We start from the raw sequence: 21,921 nt of genomic DNA, 5'->3' as shown, positions 1-21,921 counted from the left end.
ATACCATGGAGGGAAGAATGAAGGACGAAAGCAACAAAAGGGTGAATTCAACAACCATTTCTTGAGGCAGCAGTAACTTAACAAGGAAATCCCTGCCTTTCTGAAGCTCACATTCTAAGGAAGGATGAATCAATTGTTCAGTCTTTTTTTTTTTTAATATTTTTATTGACAAAACAACATACAAACACAAACAACTGTTGTGTCTTTTGGCTACTCATCAACCTTGTTCCCACTTCAGGGTCTTCACACTTAGTCTTCCTTCTGCCTAGAGTGTTCTCTCCCAAATATTCCTACGGTGTGCTCCCCTGCAGTTAACCTGGGGCTCAGCACCACGGTCACCTCCTCCAAGACGCCTTTCCTGAGACAACTCAGGAAAGTTAACCCCTCTGTTACTCTCCATACCCTTTCTTCAGAGCTTTCTTCACTACCTGACAAAACATTACATATTGACATCTTTAATAATATATTTACAACTGTAGTTACTTTGTTGTATAAATAAATGTATATAGATAGTGTATTTATATATTAGCATACACATCTATATATTATATATAAGATGCTATGCATATTTTTACACACGCTATAAAATGCATAAAATATAAACCATCATAAATGTCTTTATATTTACATATAATGGCATAGTCGTTATGTTTCATATCATTTGTATATTAGCAAATATACATTACTATATTTTTATATAATTACAAATATGTTAAATGTCATATATGCTTATATATTTAATATAATATATCCCATCTGTTATCTCAGTTTCCTCGTCTGTAAAATGGTGATAATTACAGTAACCACCTCATAGGGTTGTTTTAAAGATTAAATGAGCTAACACAAAAGCATTCAATGGCTTACTGGAACCCACCCTGATAGGTTTGCAGAAAAGCAGACTTAAATTTTCAGGCATTTTGCAAACTGGTCGTTAAACACAACTATTACTAAAAAATTAAAGGATATACATTTACAACTAAATAAATTCTGTTTTTAAAATGGTGATGAGTACTCGGAACTCGTCACTGCCTAATAACCCTGTTAGGTTTCACCATTATCTCTGCTCTTTAAGTTGTATAACCTCTATTCTAGCTAGATGGTGGAAATATACAGTGGCGCGCTACTGCATCTCTTTCCAGTTCCGTGTTCAGTGACCACACGTTAGTTAACTTCGAATCTGCCAAGATGAGAGTATATAAATCATGGAAACCAGCAACTGTTGGAAACTAATCCGCAGCCCGCGACCCCAGCCAGTTGTTAACATTTACCAACATGCCACTGAAAATACGTAAATCTCCATTATTATATTTGTATTTGTGCACTAGGTCGCGATATATATATTGGGGGAGGGGCGGGTTCAACAATGTTAAAAGAACACAGAACTACGAAAGACCTGACAGTGTGTTAAGCTACATCTATTTAGTCCTCCCGATAACCCGGAGAAGTCTTGTAGTAGTTATAATCCCCATTTTACAGATGGGGAAATCGTGAAGTCCCGAGGTGGTAAAATGCAAGCAGCATTAGCAACCAGCGGGGGTGGGAGTCGATCCTGTTACAGAGCAGCTTTAGCGCGCTCACCCACTTAACACACCTTCCTCATTCACAAATTCTCGAATTTAGGGAGAACGTTGCTTCGAAGCACGCTGAAAGGTCACGGACACCGTCGCGCTCGTTGCATCCTGGGAAATGTAGTCCACAGGCTCAATTAACGTCTCGGTCCAAAGGAAGAATGCGGGAGTAAATAGATCTTAGCCTTGGAACAAAAGAGCAAAGAGCTAGTTCTCGTGCCTCGCGATGTTTCAACTACGGCGTGCGCGTTGCATGCTGGGAACGGCAATTCGCATGACCAGCCACGTCGGCACAAGATGAGTGGATTCACGTTGTACGTTCAAGTCGAGTCCAGAATTTGCCCGTGCCCCGGCGTCCTACGGTGCCAGGAATGGCATGCCGCTTTAGCCTTTAGGCATGCGCGAGAGGCATTCGAATCAACTAGGGACACAAACTGAAGCCCTCCAATCTCCCACTCTCCCACCCATTTGCGCTCTCGCCGAGGCTCGGGCTGCTGGCATACTAGCCTCCTTCCTCCCGTTTCTCTCCGCCGGGTGAGCCAAGGTAGGCCGTCCGGCGCCTTGAGGCGCGCCTGCGCTCTTCCGCCAGCGCGGGGAGCAATGATCTGCCCTTGTCCCTGCCATTGCGTAGTCCGGGAAGCTGGCACTGGGTGCGCTCCAGACCCAAAGTTTGTTTGCAGAAAGGGACCACTGTTCTTAGTGGGCTCGGGAGTCCGATAGGGGTGGGAGACGGGAGTCCAGATGTAGGCATAGCCACCTTCGGGGGGGTCCCGGTGGTCCCAAGGTGCCATGGTCTTTGAGGTATTGATGAGGAGGGCACTGAGGTTGTGGTCAGAGGTCAATGGGGGATGGGTTACGTGGACAGCGTGCATAAAGTGGATGACTGGCGGAGCCTTGATCCGTGAACTCTTGGGAGCTGATAGGAATGTTTTAGTCAACTAGGTTCATGGTGTGATGATCAAGGGATTGATGGGGTGATCAAAGAGATGAGAGGCTGTGGGGCATGTCATAGTCAAAAGTTTAATGGTGGGTGAGTCTAGAATGGTCATCGAGGAATTAATGGGGACAGAATGAGCAGTGAAAGGGTAATAGTACGTTTTGGAGGCATGATCAAAGTGATTGGTGGGAGAGGGTGGGCAGTGAAGGGAGAATGAGGAGCTAGCAAGTGTGTGCTCATCCAGGGATGAATGTCAGTGGGTGGTAATGGAGGGATTAATGGTTAGTCCTTGCGTCATAGTAATTGGTAGGTGGATAGGAAACTAATGAAGGTGTGAGCTGAGGTATAGATTGGGGAAGGGCCATTGGGGGTGAATTGAGTTAATGGGCTGTTAAATCATAGTAATTGAGAGATAATAAGTCTGACCATTCAGGCATTCTTGGGAGCAGATAAAAACAGAGTAATAAAAGGAATTACTGAGGGCTTAATTATTTTCAGGGATTAATCTGGAATGAGGAGAGCAGTGAAGGATTAAGGGGGATTTATAGGGGAATACGAATGTAGGGCCAATGGGATCAGTTGGGGCACACAGTCGGAGAGATGTTAGTGGAGATGATTTGGTCATATTGTGAAAGTCACGAGGTTTAATGTGTGGCATGTGGATGGCAGTGATGTGCAGTGACAGGGACAGTAATGGGTCGGTCATCTGTGAGCTAAGTGTTGGCGGGATTGCAGGGCTTTTTGTGGTCTGTGGAATCAGCAATGGGGGATCTGTGCCATGAGTGATAGAGCCTGAGAGCTCAGAGATGGGTCCTTTGGGGTCTATGGGGATCAGTGACTAGGCTTCAGTCTTCCCATCTGTTGAATGGGCTGTCATGTGGGTCAGATAGCCCAGTTTGGTTTATATGTCCTTGCTGCCCTACAGAGGTAGGTGGTGACCACCCCCACCCCCCCACCCCCGTACCAATATGGGGTAATGTCAGCTTTCTGTCAGCAGGTCCCTGGGTAAACAGAGTATATGAAATGGGACGGACATCGAAGGACAAACGGGATGTCTACTACCGCCTGGCAAAGGAGAGTGGCTGGCGTGCCCGTAGTGCGTTCAAACTGCTCCAGCTCGATGAGGAATTCCAGCTCTTCCAAGGTCTCTACCCAGTGGGCAAGTCACTGGGGGACAGAAGAGCAAGGGGGAGAGACAAATGAGCTAGGGCTACAGGGTTCTTTGTGTAGGTGGGCTGACTTGGAGGGTCTCTGGGGCAGGGAGACAGACAGGAAAATCTGCGGAATCCCTGAGAGGAGTTGGGTATGTGGGCAGTGGCTAGACGTGGATGCTTCCCAGGGTAGAAGGATAAACTTTGCAGGGTCTGCATTGGAAAGACAGGCACAGCTGACTAGTATACGTTCCTTTCTGTGCCCAGGTGTGACCCGGGCAGTTGACCTGTGTGCAGCCCCAGGCAGCTGGAGTCAGGTGCTGAGCCAGAAAATTGGGTGAGTGTGGGGTCCCAGGTAGGGGCCAAGGAGAGCAGGTTGGATAGGGGTACCAGAGATGCAGAGTAGGCTAACATGGGCTGTGTTGTCCACAGGAGCTTGGGTTCTGGCCATGTAGTTGCTGTGGACCTGCAGGCTATGGCTCCACTGCCAGGCGTGTTACAGATACAGGGAGATATCACCCAGGTAAGTCCACGGCCAGTAGTAGTCAGGGTGTATCCTGGGCAAAGGCCCTCACTTAGGAACTACAGAACATGAAGGAGAGACAGAGAGAGAGAAAAAAGAGAAACAAAGACCAAGAAAGACAGTAACAGTAGCCATGTGCACATAACTGGCGAAACAGGCCATCATTGCAGAGAGACAGAGAATGATGAGACTGCGTCCCCAGAGATGGAGCCTGGTCTTAGATGGGCAAAGCCTGCGAATTTGGCTGCTCCAGGAATTGCAGGACAGGTCTCTGGGCAGGTGGGGATCAGAGGCAGCAGCTGGGAGCCCTGGAGCCACCCATTCTCCCTCTCTCCATAGCTGTCCACTGCCCAGGAGATCATCCAGCACTTTGAGGGCCACCCTGCAGACCTAGTGGTGTGTGATGGGGCTCCTGACGGTAAGCAGCAAGGGTTGGGAGGCCGGGCAGGAGGTCCTTGTATCTGTCCTCTGTATTGCCCATCTCTTGACTTCTTTCAGCTACTCCCTGCCTCTCCCCTCCACTGCTAGCTTCTCCCCACCTTTACAAGCCTGCCCTCTGCCTCTGTCATCTCCTTCCCTCTCCCTTCCCCAACTCACCCTTTCTGTTTTGTGTTTGTTGTCCAAACATCCCTCTTCTAATCACTCTGGCAACTGTCCAATTCCATTTTTGCTGTTCATTCACTTCTTCATTCAATCACCTATCTATTCTGCACATATTTAGTGAGCACCTACTATGTATCAGGCACTATTCTAGGCATTGGGAGACATCAGTGAAGAAAATCCCACTAATCCTTGACCTCATGGAGCTGATGTTCTAATGGGAGCAGATGGGAAAGAACCAAAGTAAATGATTGAACTGTGTAGCCTGTTAAAAGGTGATAGGCACCATGAGGAAGTCAGTTACACGCAGAGTATATGTTGGAATCTTAAATAGAGTAGATGGAAACTTTAGAGCAAAGTTCTAAAGGAGGCAAGGAGCTGAGTTCAAGTATGTCTGGAAGAAGACCATTCTATGCAAGGCCATAGCCAGTGCAAAAGTCCTGAAGTGGGAGTGTACTTGGCATGTATGAGGGACAGCGAGGAGCCTAATGTGGTTGGAACAGAGTGAGGAGGAGAGTGATGGGGGTGGGGAGAGGTCAGAAAAGTGACAGGGGCCTGAGCCAGTAGGGTCTCATGGGCCATGGTGAGGACTGTTTTTTTCTGAAATGAGAGCTCAGAGGAAACCAGGAGAGGGTTCTGAGCAGTGAAGAGCCATTCTTGGCTTGGGCTGTAACTGGATCCCTCTGGCTGCTATGAGCAATGTAATGACAAAGGGTGAAAGCAGAGGTATCAGTGAGGAGGAGGCTACTGCAATAGTGGTAGCAGTGGTAGAGATGAGAAGAGGGTGGAGTCAGGATATCATTTGAAACTAGAGCTGGCAGTGTTTACTAATGGCTTGAATGCGGGTGTGAAGCAAGGGAGGGGCAGTTCCAGCGTAACTGAAGTTTTTGGCCTGAGCAACTGGAAGGATCAAATGAGATGGGGAAGATGGTGGAAAGAGCAGGTTTGGCCCGGAAGTTTGGTTTGAGACATATGGAGTTTGATCTGAGTCTGGAATGCTAAGGAGCAGTCTGGGCTGGAGATGGAAGTAATGGTCATGATACTTGTGTTTGAGGTTGTTTTGAGAATTAAAATGAATTCCTAAGGATTAGGAGCTTAGAATATGTGTCCGATTGGCAGATATTTAATTTGCATCCCAGTAGGAGAACCTAGAGAAGGTTGATTTTAGCTTTCTAATCTTTTTGGTACAAAAGGATACATAAAACTTGATGCCCCCTCCCCCTAATGCTATTCTCTTGTTGCAGTAACTGGCCTCCATGATGTCGATGAATACATGCAGGCCCAGCTCCTCCTCGCTGTGAGTAACCCTGACTGCCCCTGCCCTGGTTTGGCCCCCTCCTCGCTGTCTCCACCGCAGCCTTAGCCATCTCTCCTGCTCACAGGCTCTGAACATCGCTACACATGTTTTGAAGCCTGGAGGCTGCTTTGTGGCCAAGGTGAGCTTTGGGGAGCTTAGTGGAGTATAGGGAGGGGTCCCTGAGGGCCGCCCTCGCCCCTCCACCTCTGACTCCCCACCCTGCAGATATTCCGAGGTCGTGATGTGACACTGATCTATAGCCAGCTACGTGTCTTCTTCTCCAGTGTGGTCTGTGCCAAGCCCAGGAGCAGCCGGAACTCTAGCATTGGTCAGTGGGGTACATGGCCTGGGGAGGCAGATGGGAACCTTGCAGATGCTGCCACACTGGCAGAGATGGCAGTCGCCCCTCACTCCAGATTCCATCCACAGAGGCCTTTGCTGTCTGTCAGGGTTATGACCCCCCTGAGGGCTTCATTCCAGACCTGACCAAACCCCTGCTGGACCATTCTTACGGTGAGAACCAGAGCCTTGGGCCCAGCCCTGGGGAAACTTGGCCCCCTTCTAGGAATTCTGTCCTAGGAGGATTCTCAGCCCCGCCCTCTGGGGAAAATTCCACCCTGTTATGGCTATTTTGTCCCAGGATGCTCTTTAGCCCAGTCTCCTAGTGGTAACTCTTTAGCCTGGTAAAGATTCTGTCCCAGGAGGATCCTGAGCCCTGCCCCGATGGTGATTCCACCTGCTTAAGGAAATTCTACCCTAGGAAGAGTCAGCCAGTACCCCCAGGTGGAAACTTCACCCCTGTGTGGAAATTTTGCCCCATGAGGGTCTTTTCCCTTGCCCCAGGCTGAAAAAGACAATCCTGCCCTGTGAAGATGACATACGAATAAGACAAGATACAAACAAGCTTATGTTAGAATGCCAGGTGGAGATAAGTCCTATGAAAGAAAATAGAGCAGGGGGCTCCATGTTTTAATAGGGGTCCCGAAGGCCTCCCTGAGGAGGTGATCTGAACCAAATGAAAGCATCCTGGTGCAGGGGTGTGAAAGTAGCTGGTGGCACTTTGGGCCAGATTGGTCAGGAATCTACTTGGAGGAGTTAATAGCCAGGTTGTGGCCTGGGTCCTGACTCTTTCCAGGCATCCCAGTCCCATCCTCAGTATTCTGTCATCCTCCTCCTCAGACCCAGATTTCAACCAGCTGGATGGCCCGACCCGCATCATTGTACCATTTGTGACCTGTGGGGACCTGAGCTCCTATGATTCAGACCGCAGCTACCCACTAGACGTGAGTGCCCCAGCAGCAATAGGCAGAGTGGTGGGAAGAAAGGCTGTCCAGATTCCGGGCTCCTCACCATCTCCTCCCATGTGTCCCCGCAGCTAGAAGATGGCTCAGAGTACAAGTACACCCCGCCTACGCAACCCCCCATCTCTCCACCGTACCAGGAGGCCTGCACGCTGAAGAAGAAGGGGCGGCTGGCCAAAGAAATCCGCCCACAGGACTGCCCCATCACCATAGTGGACATGTTGCCCCCACCCATGGACATCCCACAGTGCCACACTCTGCTGACCTCTGAGGTCTGGAAACATGGCCAGGGCCTCTCTCTGAGCCCACACTGACCCCCTCCTGGTGTACCTCTTTCCCCATTTAGCTCAAGTGGTTTCTCTGGCCAAAAATTCTCTTCCCTGCCTCCCAATAGCTATAGACATCAGTGGGGAAAACCAAGCACGGTAAATGGAAAAGCTTAGCCAAGGATCTCTTTTATTTTTCTTTGATAGGTGGAAGACAGTGATATGAATTGTTCACCTTAACACCTGAAGGTGAGTTTGCCTTTTATCTAAGAGCTTTCATAAAGGGCACCTTTAAGCAAAAGCTCAGTAACATTTCACCTTTGAAATTTTTATATCACCTGATAAGATTTTTTTTAACATTTTTTAAGTGTGAAAAATAACATACATACAAAAAAGCAATAAATTTCCAAGTACGTTTTAACAAATAGTTATACAACAGATTTTAAAGTTTGATATGGGTTACAGACCCACAATTTTTCATTTTTTCTTCTAGCTGTTCCAAGACACTGGAGACCAAAATAAACAATCAATATATCGATTCAGCAGTCGTATTCATTTGTTAAATCCCTTCTCTATTATACCCTTCTCTTTTTTGTGAAAAAATAATATATATACAAAAAAGCAGTAAATTTCAAAGTACATTGCAACAATTAGTTGTAGAAAAGATTTCAGGGTTTGGTATGGGTTACAATTCTACAATTTTAGGTTTTTATTTCTAGCTGATCTAAGGTACTGAAGAAATATCAGCACTCATACTCATTTGTTCGACCCTACCTTCTCTGTATAATTCCACCATCACCTTTGATCTTTCTCTCACTCTTTAGGGATATTTGGGCTATGCCCATTCTAACTTTTTCATGTTGGAAGGAGCTATCGATAATATGGGATGGAAGGTGGAGCAAATTAATGTTCTGGAGAGGCTGGCCCCTCTACATTTTAGGATTTATCTGGTCCCGGGACCCATCTTGAGGTTGTAAGTTTATGGATAGTTACCCTAGTGCATGGAACCTTTGTGGAATCTTATATAACACTCTAGGTATTCTTTAGGAATGGCAGGAATGGTTTAGGTTGGGGGTTGGCAAATTGTGATAGTAGCAATGTCTTACTGAAACTTGTGTAAGAGTGACCTCCAGAGTAGCCTCTCAACACTATTTAAACTCTCTCAGGCACTAATACCTTATTTGCTATATTTCTTTTCCCCATTTTGGTCAGGATGGCATTACCGATCCCACGGTACCAGGGCCAGGCTCATCCCTGGGGGTCATCTTCCACACCACCAGGGAGACTTTCACCCCTGGATGTCATGTCCCACGTACAGGGAAGGGCAGTGGTTTCACTTGCAAAGTTGGGCTTAGAGAGAGAGAGGCCACATCTGAGCAATGAAAGAGGTCCTCCTGAGGTGACTCTTAGGCGTTCCTATAGGTAGGCTAAGCTTCTCTGCTATATTCATGAGCTTCACAAGGGAAAGCCTCAAGATCAAGGGCTTGGCCTATTGATTTGAGTGTCCCTAATGTTTCACACAATATCAGGGGTTTCCCGGGTGATAAAATTTAATGGTGCCATGTTGTTTCTCTCATCCCTCAAGGGCCTTTGCCAATACTTTTTGGTTATCTGCTTAATATACTTTGGGATGTATCTAGGCATAATATTAAGCCATATAGGATTAAAGGCCCTCATTCTTATTCTGGGCTCCCTGTGTTTGGATTGTTTAAATGATCTATCCATACAGGTTGCCTTAGATTATGTGCTACGAAAATTTTGGTTCTGGACAAAATAAACCTTTCTTCCTTTGGTCTCAGAGAGTAGGTGAAATTCTAAAATATGGACAATGTTTTCCTTACCCCTGTATTCTGAATTACCTTAATCATGACCTGATCAGCTTTGTTCTTATCTGTAAATACCAGGTTGTACATATATAAAACAGCCCCTCAAAATCCAAAAACAATTACTCCAGACTTAATGTGACTGCTATAAGAGCTTACAGTCTAGGCCCTAGGTTTCTTATAAATATTTTCTAAATGAGATCATACAATATTTGCTCTTTTGTTTCTGATTCATTTTGCCTTACCAAATGTCCCACATGTTCATTTACATTATTACGTGCCTCACAACTTCCTTTTTGTAGCAGCACAATGTTCGATCATGTGTATCAACAACAAAAAAAGATTTCAGTCAAGCTTTTCTTTCTTTTTAAATGCAATTTTTGTGACATGTATCCATACACTATATAACCCATCAAAAGAATATAGTCCATGGCTCACAGTATTGCCACATAGTTGTGCATTCATCACCACAATCAATTTTAGGATATTTTCATTACTCAGGAAAACAAAACATCCCATACCTCTTATTACCCCCGCCATCATTGACCCCCTAGCATTGGTGTGGTATATTTGTTACTTTTGAAAGAATATTACTGTTAACTATAGTCCATAGTTTACAATAGGTGCATTTTTTTTTCCATATACCACTCTATTACTAACTCCTTGTAGTAGTGTCATACATTTGTTCTAGTTCGTGGAAGAAATTTTTTATATTTGTGCTGTTAATCATAGTCAGCATCCACCATAAGATTTACTTTGTTACACTGTCACATGTTTTGTTTTTCATTTTTTTAATATTTGTATTGAGATATCTTCACGCACCATACAGTCCATCCAAAGAATACAATCACAGGCTTACAGTATCATCACATATTTGTGTATTCATTGTCATGATCATTTTTAGAACATTTTCATCACTCAAGAGAAGTAAATTATAAGACAAAAGAAAAAACTCATACATCCCACACCCTTTACCCCTCCCTCTCATTGGCCACTAGTATTGCACTCTACCAATTTTTTTGGCTCTTATCCCACCCTCCCATTATTTATTTTTGTCCTTATTTTTTTACTCATCTTTCTGTACCCCGGAAAAGGGAAGCATCAGACACACCATTTTCATAATCACACATTCACGTTGTAAAAGCCATATAGTTATATAATCTTCAAGAATCAAGTCTACTGGAATACAGTTCAACAGTTCTAGGTACTCTCCTCTAGCCACTCCAGTACACCACAAACTAAAAAGGGATAACTATATAATGCATAAGAATAACCTCCAGGACAGCCTCTAGATTCTATTTGAAATCTCTCAGCCACTGAAACATTATTTTGTCTCATTTCTCTCTTCCCCCCTTTTGGTCAAGAAGGCTTTCTCAATCCCATGATGCTGGATCCCAGGTCATCCACTATATGTTCCCATGTTTTAACCTCTGGCTTTCTGGTGACACACATGACTCTAAACGTCCCCTGTCAACCACGTTCACACACACCATTCAGCACTGTTAATCATACTCATGGTAATGTGCTACCATCACCTCCATCCATTTCCCAGCATTTAAACTCAACCTAGTTAAAAATCCTGTACATAGATTCTGTGTCTATGAAACAAATTCTTAGTAAGTATCTGTTGTTATATGACAGGAACTGCTTCAGGCAACCTACACATTACATATTCAGTTGTACTGTGTACCAAATACTGTCCTAGATTTGGAGAAATAGCAGGGAACAAAACACAAATATCCTGACCCTCATGAAGCTTCTGGTTTGGGAAAGAGATAATTAATAGTACAACATTCTGTGAATGCAGGAGTTCCATATATGTGAGAGACAGAGCAAGTTTGCTTGCATTTCACTACATATTTGTATTTAGCATTGCTGTATGTGTGTGTGTAATATAAGGTAATAAGAGTTATGAAAAAGTAGAAAAAAGTAAAGCAGCATAGATATGAGTTCATTATAACATGTAAACTCATAGACATAAAATATAGAATATAGGTAACCAGGATATAGAATGAGACTAAAGAATGGGGAGTGGTGGCTTAATGCATGCAGAATGTTTAGGGTGTCCATTTGGAAGTGAACAGAGGTGACAGCATGTTATTGTGAGAATCATTAACAGTACTGAATGGTATGTGAGAGTGGTGGAAAGGGGAAGTTTAAAGTTATGTGTGTCACCAGAAGGAAAGTTGGAGATTAAAACATGGGAATGTATAACACAGTGAATCTTGTGGTTGACAATGTCAATAATTAACTGTACAAATACAAAAAAGTTCTTACATGAATTAGAGCAGGTGTATAAACAACACTATTATAAGGCGTTAATAATGTATGACACTATTATAAGTTGTTAATAATAGAGAAGTATGTGGAGGGAAAATGTACCTGTTGCAAACTATGAGCTATAGTTAGCAATATGTTAATACTCTTTCATCAACAGTAATAAATGTACCACACCAACACTATGGGTCAATAATATGGGGGGATAAGGAGTATGGGAGGATTAGGGTTTTCTTTTTTTTTTATTTACTTTTATTTCTTTTCTGGAGTAAGGAAAATGTTCTAAATTTGATCATGGGACTGTATGCACAACCATGTGATGACACTGAACCGGTGATTGTATACTTCGGATGGTTTCTATTCTGTGACTAGATTGCAATAAAATTAATTGCATTTAAAAAAACATAAAGAGAATCAGGAATTCTAGGGTTGGCAGTTTGCACCTTTTAAGAGTAGTCATAGAAGGCCTCACTGATGAAATAGCATTTGAACAAATACCCGAAGAAGGTAACGAAATGAATCCATATGTTTATTTAGGGAAAGAACCTTCCAGGTAAAGGAAAGAGCAAATGCAAAAGCCCTGAGGTGGAACTATGCCTTGTGTGTTGTGAGAAACAGCAAGGGGGCCTGTTTGCCTGTAACAGTGGGCTAAGTCCATCAGTACTGGAGAAATTCTTATATTTAGGATATAATAGTAGAGGATGTCCTTTTCTGACAGTGGTTTTGGGGGTTATTCAGACTAAGCCTTCCATTTAAAAAAAAAGAAAAAAGAGACACCTTTTAAAAAGTGAAATGATAAATCACAGCAGGAAAAGATAGTTTCAATCCCTGTACATGGTATCCATAAGATTAGAATGCTCCTACAAATCACTAAGAAAAGATACAAGAATGACCAGTATAAGCCATGAAAAAGTGCTCATCGGGGGAAGGAATGCAAGCTAAAACTGAAACGAGTGACAATACTAAATGTTTGAGATGCTACATGACACTTGGAACCTTGTTCACTGCCGGTGGGAGTATAAAATGGTGTGGTCTCTGTTGAAAACGGGCATTATCGACTAAAACTGTAAATGCCAATTCCACTCCTTAAGAAATGAGTGGAATGCTCATTGCAGCACAATTTGTATTACCCCCAAAAACTAGAAAAAAAACAAACATTCATCAGCTGTACAAGGGATAATAAAATTGTGTTCAGTTCACCACAGAGAACTACATGGCAATGACTGAACATTCTACAGTTATAATGCAGATATATTGTTCACCTGATAGTTACTCATTAAACTGAACATACCTGTTTTCTGTGGGTTTTTTTTAATGTTATCCTTCACAATAAAAGTAGGGAAAGCCTTCACAAAAATGCTACTAGCTTAGTGACCAGTGTTTAGAGAATAAAGTGGGAAAAAATATTTTTGTGTAAAATTTTTTTTCTTTGGCCTTCAGTTTGCTGGCAAACGGCTACAATTCAGAAGCCATCAGGAAAGCTGGAACTGATGAACTTGTTTTCCATGTATCATTATTTCATCAGCATGACATGAACATACAGGCTCCACATGTGAATCTGCTTCAACCATCATGAAAACAGCTAGGAAACAAACATTGCAGAATATCCATCTGTACTGCAGTGGAAATTCAAGAACAAGGTCTGGCCCCTTCTCTAAGTGAACTTTTCCAGGGGTGTTCTAGTTTGCTAACTGCCATGATGCAATATATCAGGAACAGAATGGCTTTTTAAGAGTTCAGGTTTCAGTTCAGGTTTCAGGTTTCTCTCTCAAGTGAGAAAGCACATGGTGAACACTATCACAGTTTCTCTCGGCTGGAAGGGCACATGGAGAGCTAGATGTCATCTGCTAGCTTTCTCTCCTGGCTTCCTGTTCATGAAGCTCCCTGGGAGGCCTTTTCCTTCTTCATCTCCAAAGGTTGCTGGCTGGTGGGCTCTCTGCTTCTCATGGCTATGTCGTTCTTCTCTGCTCTCTCTGAATCTCCTTCATTCTCCAAAATGTTTCCTCTTTTATAGGACTCCAGAAACTTATCAAGACCTACCCAAATGGGTGGAGACATGTCATTACCTAATCCAGCTTAACAACCACTCTTAATTAAATCACATATCTAATTACAGTTTCAAACATAGCAGGGATTATTCTGAATGGGATTTTGATTAAAACATGGCTTTTCTAGGGTCCATACATCCTTTCAGACCAGCACAAGGGCTGTCCTAGTTTGCTAGCTGCTGGAATGCAACACACCAGAGATGGATTGGCTTTCAATAAAAGGGGATTTATTTAGTTGACGTATAGTTCTTCAGAGGAAAGGCAGCTAACTTTCAACTGAGGTTCTTTCTTACATGGGAAGGCACAGGATGGTCTCTGCTGGCCTTCTCTCCAGGCCTCTGGGTTCCAACAACTTTCCCCGGGGTGATTTCTTTCTGGATCTCCAAAGGCCTGGACTGAGCTGCGAGTGCTCAGATGAGGTATGCTAAGCTGCTTGGGCTCTGTTACTTGCACTCTCTCATTTAAGCACCAGCCAATTAAGTCAAACATCATTCATTGCAGCAGGCACGCCTCCTAGCCAACTGCAGATGTAATCAGCAACAGATGAGGTTCACATGCCATTGGCTCATGTCCACAGCAAGGCACCTTCGCCTGGCCAAGTTGACACCTGAATCTACCACAAGGGGTGTCCTGAATTTACCCCTCAAGGAGGGGTTCATAACTTGCTAGAAGGCAAGGGTATCTGTGAACTTAATGGAGGAAAATATTGCCTCTTTATTTTCACTGATATAACTGAAATGTAGCTTTATTCCCTACAGTGCAAATACAAGAGTATCCCCACTGGAGTCTCTGCAACTCCAGTGATGAACACATTCCAGTCTGTCACCACCGGAATGTCCACACCCTAGCTTAAACACGCTAGGAGGGTCCACAGAGTTCAGGCCCCAGTCTGTGTGACTCCAAGAGTGAACACACCTGTCTGTGACCCCGGGAGTGTATGCACTTCAGGCTGTGTGTCCCTACTTGTGTTACCCCCAGTCTTGTGACAGCAGAAGCTTACATAGCGAAGACTCCAATGGAAGGCATATCCTATTCCCAGTCCACGTGACCTTGCAGTCAATAGCCACAAGTGTGTCCACGTCCCAGTGTCTGACTTCAGGAGCCTTCACATGCCTGTCTATCACATTGTGAGTCCCCACACCCCAGACCATGTATATCCCCATGGAGTATGCATCCCAGATTGTATGACCCTAGAAAAGTCCAAACACCAGCCAGTGTGAACCCAGGAGTGTCCTCTTCCCAATTAGTATGTCCTCGAGCAGGGCGTGCCTGGGGAAAGAGCACTCCAAGCAAAGGGAGGCCCTGAGATGGAAGCATGTATCTGGAACAGGGAAGAGGAGGAGGTCACTGTGGCTGGAACAAAGTGAGTGATGGGGATAGTGGTTGAATTTGAGGTCAGAGTAGAGTCTTGTGAGCTCTCAGAGAAAACCATGAGAGGGTTCTGAGTAGAGGAAGGCCAAGCATTTTGAGTTGTAATGGAACCCTGCTGGCTACCCTGAAGACAAACTGAAGTTCCTGAATGGCAAGCCAGGGATCCAGCTGAGCCTTCAAGGGTCCCAGAGAGCCTAGCCCAGCATGTAGGGCCGGCAGCGAAAACCACTTGGCAGACATCCCTAAGGGACTGTGCATTCTCTCAGGGGCATATCGTGGGCTTCTGGTCTTCCTGTTCCCCCAGAAACTCAGCACATTTTGGGGAGAGTGCGTAGCAATTGAGTCAAGATGACATCACCGTGGGACCTCAAGCCAATTCTGCCTTTCTCTGGACCCCGGTTTTCCCTGTTTATCAGATGAGTACTAATTCCTGCCTGCCAGCCTATCAAGCCTTCCCTACTCATTTCATTTTCTACAACTACACCGGCCTCATTGATGTTCCTCAAGCACACCTCAGGGCCTTTGCATTTGCTGATCCCCCTGTGTTTGGACACTGTTCCCGAGATATGTACAAAGTTCACATTTACAGGGCTGCTATTTACATGGATACTATTTACGTGGATACTATTTACATGACTACTCCTTCATTTTCTTCTCAAAGATCACCTCCTCAGGAAGCCTTCCCTGATTACTCTATCCCAAATAATACCCCCATCACTCTCTATCCCTGCATTTGTTTTCTTTCATAGCACTTAGCACTTCTTGATAATATATTATTTATCTACTTGTTGGACCAGACAGGGTCCTGGGGAGGGGGTGGGACACAAAGCATACACAGCTGGAATTTTGTAGAGACTTCAATGAAGGGACCATTGATGGGGCTGTGAGAAGGATAGAGTAACCCCAAAAAGAATCCTGAGATACTCACGGACTAGCAAAAGAGGGGAGCTGTTACCAGAATCCAGGGGAAACTGGAGCCCAGCCACAACCAGAACTACAAGGCTGAAGTGGTGAGAGAGTGAGCAATAGAGAACAAGATTTCTCTTTCCTTCTATTATCCAGTTACCTGCCAGTGCCGCTTATTGGCCAAACCCAGAAGCCAGAGTGGGGCAGAATCCAGGTAATGTAGTCCACAGTAACAACCTTCTGGGCCACAGAGCAGGGCAGGGCAGGGGGGCAAATTGGATTGGGGGTACAAATAAAATATCTAACACATTTGTTTGGTATTTTCCATTATCTGTTTAATAATATTGTACCTGTGAGGTCCCTGAACGCAGGGATTTTTGTCTGCTGTTTCCCTTCTGTTTGTAGTTCCTGATGCAGCATCCAGCCACAGAGTAGGTGGTTCTTAATAAATATTTGTTGAAACAATGAATGAACCAAATAACAGATATTAAAGTAGAAATGCAAAAATGAAAGGACACTCAAAGCAGCATTCTTCACAATTGCCAAATGATGTAAACAACCCGAGTGTCCATCAACCGATGAATGGGTAAACAAAATGTGGTATATACATACAATGGAATATTATTCAGTAGTAAAAACAAATGAAATCCTAATGCGATAACATGGATGAACCTTGAGGACATTATATTAAGTGAAATAAGTCAGACACAAAAAAACAAATATTATAAAGGAAAAATATTGTATGATCTCACTAATAGGAACTAATTATAATATGTAAATTCATAGACATAAAATCTAAAATATAGGATACCAAGAGATAGAATGAGGCTAGAGAATGTGGAGTGATTATTTAGTATGTGCAGAATTTTTAACTAGGTAAAATTTAAATGCTTGAAAATGGATAGAGGTGATGGTAGCAATTATTGTGAGTATAATTAACAGTGCTGAATGGTATGCGAATATGGTGAAAAGAAGTTTGGAGTCGTATATGTCACCAGAAGGAAAGCCAGAGATCAAAACATGGGCTGTATAACACAATGAGTCTTGTGATGGCCAATGACTGTGATTAACTGTACAAATATTTAAAAGCTCTTTTGTAAGCTAGAACAAATGTACAACACTGTTACAAGGAGTTAATAATAAAGTAGTATATGGAGAAAGTGCATCTATTGCACTTTCTTGAACTATAGTTTTATAGTTTTAACTATAGTTTTATAGTTTCTTGAACTATACTTTTATGAACTATAGTTAATAGTAATATTTTAAAATTCTTTCATCAACAGTAATGAATGTACCACACCAATGCTAGGAGTCAATGATATGGGGAGACAAGGGACATGGGGGGATGTTTTGGGTTTTCTTTTTCTTTTTTTTTGTCGTGATGAAAATGTTCTGAAATTGATTTCAGTGATGAATACACAACTATGTGATGATACTGTGAGCCATTGATCATATACTTTGGATGGACTGTACCATGTGTGAAAACATCTCATAGTATTGCATTTTTAAAAATGAAAGGACACACCACAAGCCAGAAGAAAATATTTGTAAACCACATTGCCTGGTAAAGGACCAGTATCCAGAATATATAAAGGATTTGATAATAAGAAAACTAACAACCCAATTAACAAGTGGGCAAAAGATTTGAGCAGACACTTTACCAAGGAAGAAACACAGACAGCAAACAAGCACCCAAGAAGATGATCAACATTATGAGTCATTAGGGAGATGCAAATCAAAACCACAATGAGATATCTATTGCATTATTATAATTACAAACTTTAAAAGATTGACCATATTAAGTGTTGATAAGAATGTGGAGGAACTGAAACTCTCCTGTGCTGCTGGTGGGAATGTTAATGGTGCACTCACTTTGGAAAACAATTGGCAGTTTTCCATAAAGTTAAACATACAGTTACCACGTGTTCTAGTTTGCTAGCTGCCAGAATGCGACACACCAGAGATGGATTGGCTTTTAATAAAAGGGGATTTATTTTGTTGGTTCTTCAGAGGAAAGGCAGCTAACTTTCCACTGAGGTTCTTTCTTATGTGGAAGGCACAGGATGGTCTCTGCTGGTCTTCTCTCCAGGCCCCTGGGTTCCAACAACTTTCCCTGGGGTGACTTCTTTTTGCATCTCCAAAGGCCTGGGCTGAGCTGCGAATGCTGAGATGAGGAATGCCGAGCTGCTTAGGCTGTGCTACATTGCGCTCTCTCATTTAAGCACCAGCCAATTAAGTCAAACCACTCATTGCAGCAGACACGCCTCCTAGCTAACTACAGATGTAATTGGCAACAGATGAGGTTCAGGTACCGTTGACTTATGTCCGCAGCAACAAGATTAGGTATGCTCACCTGGCCAAGTTGACAACCGACGCTAACTAACACACCACGTGACCCACCAATTCTACTCCTAGGTATTAAATAAGAGAAATGAAAAGTTATGTTTGCATAAAAATCTGTACGCAAATATTTATAGTGGGTTTATTCATACCCCTCCCCCCCCCAAAAAAAACTGGAAACAACCCAAATGACTTCAACTGACAAATGAATAGACCGGTACATCCTTATCTATTACTCAGCAACTACAAGGTACAAACAACTGATACATACAACAACATAAACGAATCTCAAATGCACTATGCTAAGTGAAAGAAGCCAAAATAAAAAGCCTACCTGATGTATGATTTCAATTACGTGACATTCTGGAAAAGGTAAAACTATGGGAATAGCAAACAGATCAGTGTTGCCAATGACTTCAAAGTGGCCACACAAAGGAATATTTTGAGGTGAGAGAACTGTTCTGTATCCTAATTGTGGTGATATTTATCCAAATGTTTTTGTGTGCCAAATCTCAGAACTATACACTAAAAACAGCGAATTTTACTGTATGTAAATTACATCTCCATAAACATAATTTTTTTAAAGTGCAATGGTGGAAACAACTGATAAATAGATGAACAAAATGTGGTATATACATACAATGCTCTATTATTCAGCCATAAAAAGGAATGATATTCTGATACATGCAATGATATGGATGAAACTTGAAGACATCGTGTTGAGTCACAAAGGGACTCAGACACAAAGGGACAGGTAGTGTGTGTGATTCTACTTATATGAAATATCTATAATAAGCAAATCTATAGAGGCAAACTAGATTAGACATTACCAGGGACAGGGAAGAGGGGAAATGGGGAATCATTGCTTAATGAGTACAGAGTCTCTTTTGGGGGTAATGAAACTGTTTTGGAAATAGATAGTGGTGACGGTTGTATGACATGAATGCAATTAGCGCCTCTGAATTGTGCACTTGAAAACGGTTAAAATGTGTAATGTGTTCTATATATATTACCAGAATAGAGCTTTTTTTTTTTACATGAAATACTTTACAAAGCAATAAAGAAGTATGTGAATACATGGAAGGTTGTTGTGACAGCATCTCTTATTCCTCTCCAAGAGATTTCTACACGGACACATCTCAGGAATGCATCCTGAAAAGAAGGATATGTCTGGGCTGTGACCATCCTGCAGCTGCCCCTGGTGTGCTTTGTTGCTCTCAATTTCAGGGCTGATTTCAGGAGACTCATCTCAACCACCTGTGAGGGGAGCCAGTGTTCAGGGAAAGGAAGAATTCAGGTGTACTTGAAGGGAGCTGTGGAGCCCAGAGAGGGGGCAATTGGCTCAGGGAAACCAGGCTCAAAATCTAGCACTGTGTGGCTTCTGGGAGCTGTGTCCTTGGAATCTCCTCAGCCACATTGCAAGATGAGTAATCATTGTTTGGGGAGCTTTCAGAGCTGCCCCACATCTCCCTTTAAAGCTCCTCCCAATTGGTTCATGCCAGGTTGTTCCTCCCGTGGAACACGTATACATTTTTAGAGCCATGATGCCTTGGTTCGGGAAATTAGCTGTAATGGTGTCATTTCAGTACTGGTGGCAGCGCAGAGGAAGGAACAAATGTCTGGGCCTCTCTAGATGACATAGGGGTCTAGCAAAGCTGGGATGACTCCTGTGTCACAGCCTGTTCCTCCCAAAAATGTTCGGGCAGATTCAAGAACTGGGAGAGATTGCCAGCCAGGCAGGATAGGTGGATAAGCGACTAAATGGAAACTGGGTGTGTATGCCTGCATGAATGCATGTGTGCACATGTGGGAACTGAGTATATGATCATGCAGTACACATGTGCGCATGCCAGCACGTGTGAAGTCAAATGCATACATGATATGGCTGTGCCTCTGTGGGTTCATATTTGCAATGCCTTTGTGCATATGTGGTACACATGTGTACATTTCTGTTTTGCTGGTTTGGATGCAGAATCGGTTATGCACGTGTGTCCACCTATCAGGGAATTTAAGCTTAAGGAGATGATCAGGGTTCCATGAACCACTTCAGGCACTTGCTTACCCTCAGTATTCTCCATTGTCAATTGTCCTGCCTGTTGGCAGCATGGATCCAGAAAAGCATGTGGCCTAAGAGAACAGCCCATGGGCAGTGAAAGTTGGACCACCCTTCTGCTCCTCTGCCACCTCCAAGTCCTCACGCCCTGCCACCATGGGCAAGGCTTGGGAGAGACAAGTGACCCATCAACATAGTAGAGGCCTGGCCTGGTGGGGCTGCAACCCTGCGCTGGAAAGGGGCACCACCATACAGCTAGCTTGGATCCCCCACAGCCTGACCTAGGCATGTCAAGAGAGGCACATGGACCCCAACTGTCCTCTTGGCCCTGGTTGGGGAAAGGATGGCCGCTACTCCCTGAATTCCAGTTGTGGTCCAGATGTTGAGCAAATGTGGAGAGAGCAGAGTAGTCTCCCCTTCCAGCCTCGGCACTCAACTGATGCCAGGTTGTTCTGGGCTCTGTCTCAATCTGGAGGAAGAGGACCTGTGCTTTGTCTGGGGTGTGGAACAGAAGACTGTGACACACTCCAGCCCCAGTTGAATGTTGAATGACCCTCTGGGGTCAGCGGCCCCATAGTTGTTTCCCACCCCCTGTGCTATGCCCCAATTCAGATTAAAGGCCCAGACAGTCACCCTACCCCAACCCCACTCCTCCAGGCCATTCAGACTGGGTGACCATTTGAGTGGGTTTATTCTGAATTTCGGGGGTCTGAAAATGCCCTATTGCCCATCCACCAGGCTTCTATTCTTGTGATCCCTGTGAGAAGGCCTTTATTCTTGGGCAGATTATTTCACCTTCCTCATCTGTAAAATGAAGATAATTATAGTTTCCGCTTTATAGTGGTATGCAGAAAAGTAAATGAAATAATGGACATTAAGTTCTTCAAATAGCCTGGTGCATAGTAAATACTCAACAAATATCAGCTGTGAGTCATTAGGTCCATGTGTTTTGCAAAACTGCCAGACGTGGGAATGTTTGAAAGGATGCTTGGAACCCCTTCCAGATGCTGGCCTGGCTGGGCCCAGCTGCTCCATCCTTGGATAAGACAACCAACAATCCCTGGGTGATGGACAAGTGAAGTCAGATCCCTAGTCAGTGAGAAGGTGCCCTGGCTTGCTCTCTTTTGTGCACCTCCCCCCACATACACCCAATGGCTGCCACTTATTGGATACTGGGGCCCTGTTATGGATTGAATTGTGTCCTCAAAAAAGACACGTTCAAGTCCTAATCTCCGGTCCTATGAATGTGTTCCCATTTGGAAATAGGATCTTTGAAGATGCTATTAGTTAAGAAGAAACCAACCTGGGTGAGGGTGGGCCCTAATCCAATATGACTGGGATCCTTATAAGAAAAGAAAATTTGGACACAGATGGAGAGATAGACAGAGGGGAAATGCTATGTGACAGAATGAAGCAGAGAACACCCTGGACTGCTAGCCAGCCACCACCAGAAGCTAGAA

At 43.8% G+C, this 21,921-nt stretch overlaps 2 protein-coding genes across 5 annotated transcripts in view; one reads left to right on the top strand and one right to left on the bottom strand.

Annotated features, from left to right (window-relative positions):
- SLC38A5 (solute carrier family 38 member 5) overlaps positions 1–21,921 on the bottom strand; it is a 60,689-nt gene that overhangs the window by 16,797 nt on the left and 21,971 nt on the right. The gene's annotated exons all lie outside the window — the stretch shown is intronic.
- FTSJ1 (FtsJ RNA 2'-O-methyltransferase 1) lies at positions 1,826–17,257 on the top strand. Of its 4 annotated transcripts, none has more exons than XM_077145745.1 (13): positions 1,826–2,112; positions 3,503–3,649; positions 3,924–3,993; positions 4,089–4,179; positions 4,519–4,597; positions 6,024–6,076; positions 6,162–6,215; positions 6,302–6,404; positions 6,506–6,589; positions 7,256–7,359; positions 7,452–7,649; positions 7,851–7,892; positions 13,184–17,257. In XM_077145745.1, exons 2-12 carry the CDS (start codon positions 3,529–3,531, stop codon positions 7,881–7,883), a joined length of 990 nt encoding a protein of 329 aa, XP_077001860.1. In that variant the 5' UTR covers positions 1,826–2,112; positions 3,503–3,528; the 3' UTR covers positions 7,884–7,892; positions 13,184–17,257. The 4 variants fall into 4 exon arrangements, with proteins under 4 accessions (XP_077001860.1, XP_077001859.1, XP_077001861.1 ...); XM_077145744.1 differs by lacking the exon at positions 13,184–17,257 and adding an exon at positions 8,137–8,182; XM_077145746.1 differs by lacking the exon at positions 13,184–17,257 and adding an exon at positions 8,137–8,182 and having other exon boundaries at positions 3,500–3,649.

Source organism: Tamandua tetradactyla, chromosome X (genome assembly GCF_023851605.1).
Source record: "Tamandua tetradactyla isolate mTamTet1 chromosome X, mTamTet1.pri, whole genome shotgun sequence".
In the NCBI taxonomy this organism is placed as follows: Eukaryota; Metazoa; Chordata; class Mammalia; order Pilosa; family Myrmecophagidae; genus Tamandua; species Tamandua tetradactyla.
The sequence above is the reverse complement of the archived record's forward strand: the minus strand, read 5'-3'. Positions and strand labels throughout refer to the sequence as shown.

Bases quoted from the DNA above. Each gene is read 5' to 3' on its own strand.
- FTSJ1 (XM_077145745.1), top strand. From the start codon at position 3,529: ATGGGACGGACATCGAAGGACAAACGGGATGTCTACTACCGCCTGGCA. The intron at 3,994-4,088 runs GTGAGTGTGGGG...TGTTGTCCACAG, and splicing joins GTGCTGAGCCAGAAAATTGG to GAGCTTGGGTTCTGGCCATG. The intron at 6,405-6,505 runs GTCAGTGGGGTA...TTCCATCCACAG, and splicing joins CAGCCGGAACTCTAGCATTG to AGGCCTTTGCTGTCTGTCAG.